This window comes from Amia ocellicauda, chromosome 2 (assembly GCF_036373705.1).
Source record: "Amia ocellicauda isolate fAmiCal2 chromosome 2, fAmiCal2.hap1, whole genome shotgun sequence".
Lineage (NCBI taxonomy): Eukaryota > Metazoa > Chordata > Actinopteri > Amiiformes > Amiidae > Amia > Amia ocellicauda.
In genome coordinates, this window is record NC_089851.1 from 25411897 (window position 1) to 25427256 (window position 15360).

General features: G+C 37.1%; 1 protein-coding gene across 1 annotated transcript in view; it reads left to right on the forward strand.

Moving 5' to 3' along the window:
- Positions 1-854: 854 nt before the first annotated feature.
- Positions 855-15360, forward strand: part of LOC136767860 (contactin-associated protein-like 2) — a 517302-nt gene continuing 502796 nt past the window's right edge. Inside the window, exon 1 of the mRNA XM_066721910.1 lies at positions 855-1312. Within this exon, the coding sequence (XP_066578007.1) occupies positions 1225-1312 (88 nt within the window). The 5' untranslated portion in view covers positions 855-1224. The remainder of the gene's footprint in view (positions 1313-15360) is intronic.

Genomic DNA, 15360 nt, shown 5'->3' on the forward strand with positions numbered 1-15360 from the left:
TGGACAACTTCGAAAGATACAATAGTGGTTGCTCATTTTGTCATATGAAGAGCAATATTATAATGTATGTATACATGTATGTATTGTGTAAATCTTCAACGCTATGTCTGGAGAACAGCTGAATGGTGGTCTTCGGATCCAAACGCTTGCATAGTTCCAATAAATAAATAAATACATAAATAGAGATATATTTTTTTTTAAATCAAATTAAAAACTGCTTTTAAAATATACATATAAATACAAAGTAGGAGTTCGGACAAATAAACATAATTAATAAATACCGGCTTTCTGATTAGAGGTTTATGTTCATGGAAAGTAAATAAATAGAACAAATAAGTTTTCTAGATAGCACGTTATTATTTTGTGCAGCTGATTTAGAGAATTGTGTTGTTCAATTGTCAAAAATTCTGGATGGTTCTAAACACCTACCATTCACTCTAACGTCAATACACAGACACACATATACACAAATGCATAATGTAATGTTATTATTGTATTATTATTAATAATAATAATAATAATTATAATAATTATTTTAATAGTATGTGGCTCGCACAGAGTATCTTTTCTTTAGGCCTACACTTTAAAATGCAGTCAAAGAAACAATGCAAAATTGTTTTCTTTTCAACTGTACTGGGTCAAATCTTAAATTATTAAAAATATGTACGTAACAGTACAATGAGCATTAATAATACACGTGTGGAAGAGAGAACCTGGTGTTTTGGCTTTGCATTAGGACCCGGGAGAAATCCTTCCTCCTGGTTCTCCGGTTCGTCTCCCTTGAGGTTAGAATTTGGCGGACCGTACCAAATGTAGAAAAAGGGGGGGACCGAAGCATTCGGTTTCTGGTAACTTCAGCACCTGGACAGCGACCTTCGTGTGGCAGACAGACTTTCATACGCTGTCAAAATGATGTGATAAACACTGCATGTCCGATGTGTGGAGCACTGTGGCTTGAATAGTTGTTTGAAGAACCCCGGTGATAATTGTCGGCAGGGCTGCGGGTGTAATATATGATAAGCAGCTGTATCGTGCACTGCTGTAGAGAAACGGAGGTTAGACTGCAGAGGCAGCATCTTCCTCTTTATTTATTGCAAATAAAGGAGACCGAGTGGGACTATCTGTAGCCTGGGCTGTCTGTGTTCTGGGCAAGATTGGTACAAGGAAAGGAGACGGCGAGACGCATTATTGTGTGCTTGTTTTAACTGCAGTGGAGAAGTGAAGATGCTGCGGCTTCCTGGACCAGGGATCACGCTATTGCTCTGGATTTTCAGCCGCATCAGCAGCTTCAATGCAGCTCTCCCGGCATCCCGTAAGTACCAGAGGAGACTGTGCTTCAGTGCTCCAGTACTTAGCGGCTCTTTGCAATGACAGGGCAGTGCTGGAAACATGTGAACCTCAGCATATCGCTTCTTACATGGCATGGTGCAAATGTTGGAGTGCAGCAGTGGCGTTTGATCTTTGACAAATTCGACCAAAATACAATGTGTGCGATTGATTGTCAATTAAGGAAAGTTTAGGAGGAAACGTTGCCTAGTATGTGATAACAATTAACAGGGTGTATTGTTTCTTCGTCAAGGGGCGATGTTTCAGTGCACCAGTCTGACAGAACGTATATTTGTGGGTTTGAAATGCTCTATAAAGTAGAAATGATGGGGGTTCATGTGTAGCTGGACTAATCACGGCAAAATATTTTAAATCATGGAAGGTATTTAGCCATTGATACATTACATAATTTGAAGGCAACATTGCTTTCTGATGTGCAGAGATTATGCTGAAACCCAAACTAATAAAAGTGGCGTTTTTATTTTAAAGTAGATCTCGAGCTATTGTTTCTAGGGCTGCAGTGATATTCAGATTTTAAAGTCACGGTGCAACTTTCTGAAGAATCCGCAAGCAAAGGACTGTCTCTGACTTTTATATATTTGTCCGACTATATTGCATTTTGTGTCTTTATAAGTTATACTAATTTAGATAAATGACAAAATGACACATTTCTCAGTGATCTCCTTACTAGTTCATGATCACATTGGTGTTCTTTAATTCAGTAATGTAATTTATGTATTTTTAAAATACATTATATTTCATTACACAATTACATGTTCATATATTTAAGTATGCTGTTAACACTAGACAGTTTTTTTTTTTTTTTTTTTTTGGTATCTTTTTATTCCGAAGTTAAACTAATAAGTTAAAGCATTTACTGGTAGATAACAATGGCATCTAAGACTTTGCTATAATAATACAAATATGATAAATACAACGTGAATTCTGGGGTTAAGGTATACCATAGTCCGCCAAGAGACTTATAATGAAGACGCACTTTAACGTACATGGGAATTCAGTTTACAGTACCCAGACAAGTCCGGATATACTGAGGTTAGTGTGGGACGGCAGTGGTTTATAAGAACTGTTAATCAACGTAGCTAATCAGGATATTACTTGTTTACTTTTTCTTGTATACACCCGGTTATTTTCAAAACACAAAGATAAATTAGTAAAATAATTATAACAAAGACAAGTACAGAACTTCACCAACAATTATATGGTTGGATGATATAGGTATCACAACTTAATTATAAACCCATTTGCCGAGTCCTTAAACTCTATCTATCTATCTAGCCATCTGTCTCTCATTTATATGTATGCATGTATATATGCATGTATGTATATATGTGTGTGCATATACCATGCAAACGCATACACACATAGGCAGTATTATGCAGTGAGAACCCACTATTTTTAATAATATATAAATAAACGTTTGGTTGACTTCATCCTTGCCAGACAGGTTGCCGCTCCTGTGTATTGCTGCGCCTGGACTAAAGTGATCCCACTTAAACCGCTTTGAATTGATCAAATGCTGCCCGTAGCGCCGACCACTTGCAGGATTTACACTGCATTATTCAAGATGTCTAATTAGACAGTGCAGGTATTTCTGAAGTGTACGTGTGTCACAACGTGTCTGCTTTTAACAGAACACACTGGTCTACAGTAATAATAATAATAATAATAATAGTATAATACTAATAATCGTCATAATCTCCTTAATGTTGTGTGAAGGGAATATGCCCCAGTTGGTAGCCTATGGAATGCATTCATAATTTACAGTTATGCAGCTGGTGGTGTGGTTTAGAAGAGCATGCATTTTGAAGACAATATGTGTAATATGCCGGACTACATTCCCCGTAAGCTAATGTATTTTAATCAAGTTATCTTAAATATTACTGAAGTCTGCGGTTAAAGTAATAGTAAAAGTATACATTACACTTTGTCATGAATATATCATTTTGAAACAAGTTGCATTGACTTATGGATGCTTGTGAGAAAGTTGAGTTTATATTGGTTTTAATAAAATATTCTCCCCAGACCAGATAATCTATCTCTCTGCCTGCTCTGTGTAATTGTCACATGTCTGGAATGCAACTACTCATCATAAAAGTACATTTCACAAATGGTCATGTCTGTTTTATAGGAAGGCCACCTCTTATACGTTTAAGGTTGTTTATTTATCTAAGAGATGCAAGTGCAAAATATGTGAAGAAATATGCAGATATTTACAGTTTTCAAATTTTCTTTACTTAATCTCGAGAGATGGAAGACATTGAAAGCGTCTAATTATTGAGTATCAGGCCAATTTTAAGTTGTAGGCCTGAGGAAGATGATAACCTAACTACTGTAAAATGTACTATCAGTGTGCTTTCTATATGGGGAATATGACGATACAAAGTTCTACAGAAACTGTGGATGAAACAGGACCCCCCTGTACTTCAGCACAGCGTCTAATAGTATTATGTTTGCTGAATACAGTCTCTAAAGAATCTTTATCCACAGCTTTGCATAATATTTCACATACTGGCAGAGGACCCAACACATTGCAATCTGAGGTGTCTGTTTTTAACCTAAGAAGATGCATTTAGCTTATTTTGCATGGTGTTTGCAACTTGTCATTTATAACAAAGTAAAAAGAATGTACTGGAGTTAGAGAAGCTAGCATGAGAAAAAAAAAACACATACTAGTTGGTAATAAATGAGCTTCGAATATAGACTTTCTTTTACTGAGAAAATTCTAATTGCAGGTAAGAGCTCTACATATCTATATTAATCCACTACATATTTATATTTGAAAATACAATCAGTTATTTCAGCTATGATTTACATATTTTACTTAAGTATTTTCAGTCCTTGTTCGTTTGACACTCTGTATTTATACCTTGATTCATGAAGAGCTTTATTAAACTAATTGGAATTTCAATCTAGAAAAAAAAAGAAACCTTGTTAAGCACCATTTCATGCTTAAGCTCTTTAAGCAGTGTGCCTATTACATATCTTGTTGTTGATACATCCTAATCTTTTTAATATAACCCATTGTACTTGTTGCTAAACATGATGATATGAGCATTAATTTAATCACAAGAAAAGTCCATGTTTTAAACTTGCCATACTCCTGCCAAGCAATGTTAGAAGCAGATACAATGTTACATTTACACGAAAAAAAAACATTTCCAAACAACCTTTGTGATGAGTAATAATCTTTATCAAATCCCATGCTTTGTTAAAGGAGCAGCATCCTATTTCTCAAGACAAGTTGCACAGAACATGTTTATTTCATGTTTAATCCTCTTTTCTGAATTGGCATTTGAATTAGCCTTATAGCGAGGCAAAGTCATTTCCATGTAGGCTTTTATAAATACACATTGGAAGATGCTACCTCTGATAGTACATGTCTTTGGTATCCCTAATAGAATAAACATGGAATGTATATTATGCTTTACCTCTGGAGAAAGAAGAATGAGAAAAAATCTAGCTAGTATTAAGTCTTTGAAGTGCATACATAATATGCATATTATTTTGTTTTACGAATGGAGACACAAACAAATATGCAGCCCCCATATGTTAAAAGCATACTCAAGTAATACTTCAGGTATCGCCAGTTGTATGAATACAGTACATTATAAGAAACAAAACAATGATTAATTCTTGGTTAAGGTAGCTAAAGTATGTAACATCAGGCAGGTATAATGATGGCAATTGATATCAATGCAATGAGAGAGTGTAGACAGGGAATGTTCCAGCATGAACATCTAGATGTGCCAGAGTTCTTATTTATTATTTTTTTAATACTAAAGACATAAAGTAGAACTATATTCTTCTGCTGTGGAATCATCTCAGGGGACCAACAGAAATGTAACTAGAACACAATATGTGGCAGCATGTCTACTGATTGCAGTAAACCAAGCACTGGTCATACCTGCCACGAAGATAAATTGGACTTTCCAAAAATATGGCTTAGTGAACTGTGAAAATTTAAACATTAAAAGATGCGTCAGAGAAGATGGGAGGGAGGGAGACAATGTAATGACACAAATTGAATAGTTTAAGAGCTGGTTTAATATTAAAGGGGTAAAGCAATGTAATTAAGCAAAAACGTATGATGATACCTTTTTTTAGTATTTATTTATTTATTGTTAAAACTTTGTTTTCACTTTTGCACTGATCATGTTGAATGTAGTCTTCATATATACATTTTCCTAAGACCATATGCAGATTTTCCAAGACAACATTCATATACCTGAACCAAATCACTTACACCAAATGCAATTAAACTTAAAATACTTTGGACATCATGTACTGTTTTATTACTTTGCGACTGACAAATGGGTCAAGGTGTTTATTTTATCCAGGTCCTAGTCAAGATTGTCAGTACTCCTCTCCTACTAGCATCTTACTGATTAATGTTATTTTCTAGCTTTGTGGTTTTATTTCTTTAGGCAGAGATTAAAAAAACGATGTCCTACTACCAAATCAAAACATGCATAGGAAAACAACCTGCAAAAAAAATAATTACATATAAGCATTGACAGCAGGGAGTCTGAATAACAACAACCAACCACGTGGTTACAGGTTATTTTACTTTTAAGCAAGTTTAAGTATCACTTTATGTATATGACTTTTAGAGAGCATTCAGTACTTTTACTAGCATGTTAACTGAACGTGATGTGGATGCCTAAACACAGGGGAATTGTAAAAAAAGGCACACAAATGCATCAGTATTCTGTATCTCTCTTGCTGCCTTTCTGTGTTTTCGCTTGATCTTTGCCTGGTTTTCACCCACATTAAAAGCTTTAAAACATTGGATGTTTTCCTGCCCTTTGTCGTGATACTTTTTTCTGTATCTTTAACAGGATGGAGAGATTTTTATTTGGTATGGTGAGTTACAAAGTGCAGAATGGGATGATAATTTAGCAAGTTTTTGCTTTTGCAGACGGAATTAGGGTTTTGATTTTTGTCACAACAGTGCATAAATACAAAAAAAAAAAATCGTTAAACATAGTCTCCTGCTACAAAGGTACAGTTCACTGTACTAAATGCAAACCTCATTACAATAAAAATCATGTATTTATTCATATATTAACTCCTCTTCAAAATATAATCATATTTCATATTATTTCACAAATAATCACCTTATATTTAGAATGCATTAAAACACACACAAGATAATGACACTTCCATCTAACAGAATACACACATCCTGACACTTATAAGCTCAGAGCCATGCAAATGGAAAAAAAATCAAGTAGCCTATAATCCTGTAACCACCATGACTCTGTTCAACAAAAGTAAGTTACTTTTAAATTCAGTGTTTTATGTACAAGACTAATGAAAATAAAAATGAAATGTACCACCAATATTTTGGTCTAAACCTTAGGCCTAGGTCAAATCAGAACTTTAACCAACCCAAGAATCTCAAATTACTAACTTGTGGTAGAACATGGCTTCTGACAATATATTTAATTGGGTTCAATTTTGTAATTTAAAGTTTGCAGGTAGGTTAAAGTTTGCATTTGTTCTAGGCCTTACTGTGATGGAATTAATTGGAAATCCAAGTTTTGTTTCATTTCCTTTAAAACAGCCTTCATTATATACAGCCAAGAGCTAGCTGAGAAGAGCATACTTTAACAAGACCAGTACTGGCTTGAGTAGCCCGAGGCTTAGGTATTGCTTGGATTCTCTCTACAACTTGAAAAAATAAGGACTGGCTGGTTACAGTTTATTTGTTCTCTTGTAAGTGAACTGGTCACTCTACCTAAGGATATAATGACCTTTTGATAGTTGTTTGACCCTGAAAAGCAGTGGGAGTCAACATCGAGTGCTTCTGAAAGTCCACCATCGTTTCCCTCGATTCTTCAGGTCATCACACCTCTTACATGACCTCTCTGAGCTGGCTTTAATCGAAAAGCTGTTATCCACCTGTTCCCTCCAGACTGTAAACTTGACAGGGACTCTTCATGCTGTGTACTGCAAAAGAGACCAGCACAGGATCAAGATCAGAAATTAAAAGATTAAAAGATTAAAAGTTAGAAATGATCTGGTGTGGTTCTCAGACTTCTTAGATTTAATATAAACAGATAGTTGTGTAATGCAAAGTATATTTAACTAATGTAATTTAGCATGATATTTGTTGCCAAATGATGGCAATTATTCATATTTGCAGCTACAAATTAGCTTTGTGGTTGTTCCACATTACCCGTTTTCTCTTTGAAACAGGGAAGCAGTGCTTTTTTTTCAATGGGGACTGGCTGAAAGATAAATTTACTTAATCTCCCTGTGTAAATTAGGTTTTCAAGCAGCTTAAAAACAAATTAAATATATAGGCAGACTGTAATAGCAATATTTGTCTTAGCTGATGCAATTTCATTTCCTTTTTGTGCTTGATTAACCACTGTTTGAATCAGGTGGAGGCATGACATTGTTAACAGTGTGACAGTTTTGCCATACGTTTCTCTTTATCGCTGCTTTTCTGAACATTGTTTAAAACAAAGTGGCTCCAATAAGTATTTGGACCTTAGCTGTAGAAATAGAGCCACTACAGGGTTTGCATTTTTTTTGTTTCAGAAGTTATAGCCTCCTAGGGTTTAATTGCTGCTCTGTCTTGAAATCTAATCATAGCCAGCGGCTACATGCAAAACACAAAATAAATTCTTATGTCTCCTTTTTCGTCTTTTTTCAGATCTGTGTTGTTTGTTTCTTTTGTCTTAACATAACACACATTCATGTAAGTGAAACATTGCCAAGACAACAACTGTAGACTGAGACATCTGCATGTTCATAAACTATTCTCTTTAAGTGCCAGAATGTGAAGAAGTAAATAAATGAAATGGTATCTGATAACCAGCAAGGACACTGAGACAAGTGGTTTTATGAAAATGTCAAATTACTCTGAATTCTGAGCAGCTTTGTAGAGTAGTCGGTGAGGAAGGGACAGATCCGGCGTATGTTGTTCAGGAAGAATCTGCAAGTGCGTGTCAACGTGGTGATGTGCTGGGAGTAGGAGAGCGCAGGATCGAGGGTGACTCCTAGGTTCTTAGCAGAAGAAGAAGGAGAGAGTGTCATAGATTCCAAGGGGATTGAGAGGTCAGCAGAAGGTGAGGAAGAAGGGGTAAAAAAGAGATCAGATTTGGAGATGTTGAGCTTGAGGTGGTGTGCGTGCATCCAGGCGGAGATAGCAGACAAGCTGGAAGAGATGCGAAAGGGGATGAAGGTGTCGGATTAGGCAAAAGACGGAAGATCTGGGCATCATCTGCGTAAAAATGGTAAGAGAAACCATGGGATGTGATGTAGAGAGAGAACAGGAGGGGGCCCAGGATGGAGCCTTGGCGTACGCCTGTGAGGAGAGGTTGGGGGGTGGATGAGGAACCTCGCCATGTCACTTGGTTGGTCCGGTTGTTGAGGTAGGAGGAGAACCAGATGAGAGCAGTTCCAGAGATTCCAAGATCAGCAAGGCAGGAGAGAATGTTGGAGTGATTGACAGTGTCAAATGCTGCGGAGAGGTTGAGGAGGATGAGGACTGAGGAGAGGGAGGCCGCCCGAGCACAGCTGAGGGAGTCAGTGAATCCCAGGAGTGCAGAAGCCGGATTGCAGAGGATCCAGGAGTGAGTGTTGGGACAGAAAGTCAGAGAGCTGAAGGTGGACCGCCCGCTCGAGAGACTTTGAGAGGAAGGGGAGTAGGGAAACAGGGTGGTAGTTCTGAGGAGAGGTGGGTCAAGGGTTGGTTTCTTGAGCACTGGGATGACAGCAGCTTGTTTAAATGCAGAGGGGAAACAGCCAGAGAGGAGTGAGGAGTTGAGGAGGGAGTAGATGAAGGGGAGAAGATCAGGAGCAGTTGCTTGGAGGAGGTGAGAAGGTAGAAAGGTCCAGGGTGCATGTTGTAGGTTTGTGACGTAGGAGGAGAGAGGAAAGTTCAGAGTCCGAGAGAGGTGAGAATGAAGAAATGGAAGCTTGGTCGGTGGGAGACTTGGGCGGGATGGGAGAGGAGGGGGGACTGTTGAAGAGCTTGCAGATGTCTGTGATCTTGGAAGAGAAGAAGGAGGCAAAATCATCTGCAGTGAGAGACGAGGGAGGAGGAGGGGGAGGGGGGGAAAAGAGGGAGGAGAAGGTGGAGAAGAGTTTGCGGGGGTAAGACTTCTTGGCTGAGGTGAGTGAGGAGGAGAATGTAGACAGTAGAGAGCGGTAGACTTTGAGGGCAGCTGGGGGAGTTGGTCCTTTTGCACTACTGTTCATTGGCACACAGACTGGATCGCGTTTAGCAGAGAATGGAGGAGATCCAAGGCTGAGGAGGGGAGGGATGGGCAGGACGAGATGTGAGAGGACAGAGAGAATCAAGGCAGGAAGTGAGGGAAGAGAACAAACAGGAGGTAGCACAGTTGACAGATAGATGGGAAAAAAACAGTCAATGGAAGGTAAGAGAGTGAGGGCAGTGGAAGCAAGGGTGGAGGGGGAGATGGAATGGAGATGTATCCGGCGGAAGGTGACAGAGGGAGTGAATGAATCTATCAAGTCTGTGTATTTTGTACAGAATATATAAATTAATTACTTATTGCTGCAACCTGTTTATGTCATAGTCTTGTACTTCAGAATCGATGCCATTTGAGAATCCTAGTCATTGTCCATATGCTTTTAGTTTTAGAGGTATGCAATAAAATACCTCTTCACAGGCTGTTGATGTCAGTGTTTTCCCTGTCTTTGCATTGACATTTTGTTGTTTGTGTTGTGAATCTTGAAAGGAACAAAAACACTGGCAGATTCAGTATTCTGGGAACAATTAGTCCTTATCACTTTAAACTTTTCCTGTTGATGTTTTGCTGATTTCCTTTTATTTGTGTTTTTATTTATTTCAATTTCTCTGTCACATGTACCTCAGTTGCTTTTTCCTGTTCCAAAATGTATAGTAATGGTAAGATTTGTCTTTAGTTTGGCAAATGTAATCTCTGGGGATGGTTGTGATAGAAAAGTTTATCAAAAAAAGAAGCTATAACCAACAATATGGATTATATTCGTTTTGCGTATCTATCATTTGAATGATGTGCCTAAACCATATTATGGACTTGTTGAAGAGATAACTAGAACATGACTTAAGACTTTTTATTTATTGCCTCGAGGGCTGGTGAAATATTAGATTCTGGTATATTGCATTCTAGGTAGTTATTGAAAAGAAGGGTGGAAAATATTAAACTGGGAGATGCAGTATTTTTGTAAACACAATAAAGGTAAATTTAATAGAAGTTAATTTTAGGATTCAAATTATTCCTACTCTCATCTATAAATTATAGTGTAAGCCATCAATCACTCTTTGATAGACTTGTGTGTTTGCGAGACTTTGGGTATTGCATGTAACATAGAAAACTTCCCAAGAGATATATTCTTCGTATGAAGGATAAAGGTAGCTCATATATGCGTGTGTATTTCTGTGTTTTATTCTTTTCTTAAAGGACTCAAGCTGAACAATCTTTAAATAATCATTCCCCATATTTATTGATTTATTTTTCTATGTAGAAAATAGGTTCTTGTTTTCTGTATACATTCATATTCAATGTTATACAAACCAATAATCACAATTATTTAAAAATATATATAGAGGGAATCTCTTTATGGGAGAAACATTGTGGAATACAACTGGCACACTTGCTAGTTTGTTTAGTTAGCAAGTTTATATTGCTTTGCCTGATTTTCAGTGACGTTTTTTTTCTACATTGATTACACTCTACTTTCTTTGCTTCAAACTCTGAAAGCTTGTCACAGTGTTCCACAGGTCCTGCCAGCACCAGCAGGGCAGTGGGGCAGGCAAACGCAAGTGAAGATAAAGCCTGCTAGAGCTTACCTGCCCTGGCCTGTATTCACTTACTTTTTTGCAATACACACACACATAAACCACAGGCTGGGCAAAAGTAGTTAAACGACAGTAACAGAAGTGTGCTCACTGAGGAAGAACTCTGTGGGAGTGGGTTTACTTCATGAAGGACACACACTTTAATTGATGACACAGCAGGTATCAAAGAGGCTGCACACTCCAGGCTTCAGGCTTTGTGCAACTCTCAGCAAAGTTTTGAGTTGGCAGATCTTCAATTCAGCATTTTTTTTTGCTTGCATCATAATCACATAATTGCTTAACAAAAGCATGTTTGCAAAAGGAAGAATCTCTTCTAAAAATGTGTGTTTGTCCACTAGATCAGATGAAAACATGGTAACATTCCTTTAGCGATGTTTAAAGGGTGTATTTGTTTATTCTGTGCTTGGTTATTGCAGGTTTAAAACCACAGCACGTATTTCAACATCGACTGTTTATGTAGTCAGTGCTACAGTTTCAGCTTAAACGAGTCATAATTTCCAAAATGGTCTTGTGGAAAATCATATATATATATATATATATATATATATATATATATATATATTTGAAGAACTTGTAAAATATACTTTTACAAACTGAAATGTAATTTTATCTTTTTTTTTTCCTCCTTTGATCTGTCAGATGTGGAGGAAAGGTGTACTGGTGGAGCAGATAGATCTGGTGCTCTGTGCACATGTGGACATGGATACATTACATGTTGTCTATGGACACTATAGTTACTATCAAGGATTAAGACTGTGAAACACTAACACTGGATTGACTTGATAATATAACACGAGTTGCCACACAGCAGACAAATCCTGTGTAGTTTTCCACTGTGTTTCTGCTATTCAGGTCAATTATAACACAACACCTCCTGAAATACTGAAAGAGCATGCATTCTCTTTTTTGACATTCTGCATTATTTGGTAAGTTTCCATTTTTTAAGTTTTTAAAGTTGATAGAATTGAACTAGAAAAAGCTATATCTTACTTATACACAATAGCAGTTCCTAAAGACGCATGAAACCATCTATTTAGGAATCATGTATACCTTTAAACTCCCAGTAATGTGATTTGAGATTATGTTGCATAGGACAGTAGAAATATATGCAATACTGTGTCACACCAGTAAGGGTAGATTTATGACTATGAACCGCTAAAGGACCAGACTCGCACAGTTTAAGCTGCTGTCAGAGTTTGTGTTGTGTGAATTTGAAGCTGAGAGAGAGCAATAGGATGGAATCCATTCCAGAACAGTACAGAACATGAGCACAAGACGCAGACTGTCTAACAAAACATAGTAAAGGTTAATAGCATCATACAACCAATAAAGGGACATTCCCTTTAATCAAATATTGCAAAAGACGCAGAAGCCCAATCAACATTATTTACATAGACCACCAAATTTGTTCATTAATTTATTTAATGGAGTTTTAAACTGAAGTTGGCATAAGTATCTGGCAACAAATGCATTTTCCCAGTGTAGCCCGTGCTGTAGTATTGTGGGGTTTTGGTGCACTAGTTATGCACCACCACTAGGTCCTGCATATGGGATTGGTGACTTCAACAAAGCATGTAGAACAGCAATTGAATGAAGTCCTGAATCTAGTGTCTCTAATAGTCACCACTTTTGTTCACAGCTGTCGCTTGCTCTACAAGCTTTCATCATCTCCTGTAAAATAACAGGCTAGTATAATCTAATAGAGAATAAAACCTGGACAAAATGCATTCTGTCTGGGGTATTCTTGGGGATACGTACATGGAGAAGAAGGATTTATTTCTCGGGCTGACTCTCATGCCTACAACAGCATACATCAAATATATCCTTGGCAACATCTAGTGAATTTCACAATGACCAAATAAATGTGGTGTGACAGACTTGTACCACTTGTGTGAAATGTCTTTGCTAAACTGCTCAGGCTTCCGAGACTCACCTTTCAAATCATTTGTAATACAGAAATAAAAGACACAGGATGACAGCCATAATGTTTCTCTACTCATATTTCTCTCTCTTTGTGTTGGTGTTCTTTTTGGGGACACGCCTGGACTACACAGTGTAGCCCGTGCTGTAGTATTGTGGGGTTTTGGTGCACTAGTTCTACACCACTACTAGGGCCTGCATATGGGATCGGTGACTTCAACAAAGCATGTTAGAACAGCAATGGAACGAAGTCCTGAATCTAGTGTCTCTAATAGTCACCACTTTTGTTCACAGCTGTCGCTTGCTCTACAAGCCACATGTGGCTTATTGATGGGATAAAGCAACTTTCAGTGGATGTAAAATTGAACTATGTTTCAACAGTAGAAAAAATATTTAAAAAATGGTCTTGTCCCTCATTTGCTAAGCTAGTACTCTATGAAAAGACATCTCAGAAGTCTTCAGTAATAACTTAATTAGGTATAATCATGTGCTGTATATGACAGAATATAATGTATAGTTTCAGTTGTGATACAAAAATGTGATTTTTACATGATGGAAAAAAACAATATTTTAAACTAATTGCAATAATTATGCAATTTTTGATTATTTTTAAATCAACTAATTGAAAGGATTATTGTTGATATTACTTTTCATGTATTCTGACTACTTCCAATTCAGGTAGATGATGAACAGTGAATATGCATCTAATTTTACTTAAAGAAATGAGGGAAATTATTTATAGGCCTCTAATTCAAATATTCCAAACAGGGGATGTGCCAACTGAGTGGAAGACAGCAAATGTCATACCAATCCACAAGAAAGGGGACAAAACTGAGCCAGGAAATTACAGACCAATCAGCCTCACCTGCATCACCTGTAAAATGTGGGAAAAAATGATTAGACAGAAAATAGAGGAGCATCTTAATGAAAACCATATTCTTGGAGATAGTCAACATGGCAGATCATGTCTTACTAATTTATTGGAATTTTTTTAACAACTGTAGATCATGTGAAAGCATATGATATGATATACTTAGATTTTCAAAAAGCTTCTGATAAGGTTTCACACCAAAGACTGATCCACAAATTGAAGCTGTAGGCATTCAGGGTAATGTAAGTAGATGGATTATGAACTGGTTGATGTATAGGAAACAGAGGGTGTCGATTAGAGGAGTTGCTTCTAACTGGAGTGAGGTTGTTAGTGGAGTTCCACAGGGATCAGTACTAGGGCCTTTGCTTTTTCTAATCTATATTAATTATCTGGACTCTGGGATAGTTAGCAAACTTGTAAAATGTACAGATGATACTAAAATAGGTGGCTCAGCAGATACAATCTCAGCAGCACAGGCTATTCAAAGGGACTTGGATAATATTCAGTTGTGGGCCGACACCTGGCAGATGAAATTCAACGTGTACAAGTGCAAGGTAATACATGCAGGTAACAAACATGTCCACTAATAATTACACTATGGGAGGAATAGAACTAGATGAAGTAACGCATGAGAAAGACCTAGGAGTCTGTGTGGACTCCTCACTTTCTCCATCCAAACAATGTGGGGAAGCAATAAAAAAGGCAAACAGGTTGTTAGGGTATATTGTCAAAAGTGTAGAATTTAAAACAAGGGCAGTAATGTTCAGACAGTACAATGCGCTAGTTAGAGCTCATCTGGATACTGTGTGCAGTTCTGGGCTCCACACTTCAAGAAAGATATCGCTGCTCTAGAGGCAGTTCAGAGGAGAGCAACCAGACTTATTCCAGGTCTGAAGGGAATGTCCTACTGAGACTGAGGAACTGAACCTTTTCACCCTGGAACAGGGGAGACTACATGGGGACTTGAAAAAAAAAAAACACGTGTGACATTGATGGACAGATAAAGTAAACTACTGATAAAGATTTTAATTTTATTTTTTTTATTAATTATGTTTTAAAATGTACAGATTTAACACTGTTAGCCATTAAACTGTAATTGATCTCCGCAAATTGTCTGTCAATATGGATTATCTTGGTGACAGCTTATTTTATTTGAGAAGATCAAAGAAGATTGGCTTGAAAATCACAAATATTATGTCCTTGAATTTCTGAAAGATGCCATTCTAACATTAGCAATTAAAAACACATTTAAATGGTAGGGGTGGTTGATGTGCATAAATAGATGCAGTAAATGTGCTGAGAGTCTGGCTACAGCTAAAACAAATACAGGATTGATATGAAAAGAGCAAGGAAATTAAAGGACGGATTTGTATCTTTATTTCTAATGTACTTCTACTCCAAT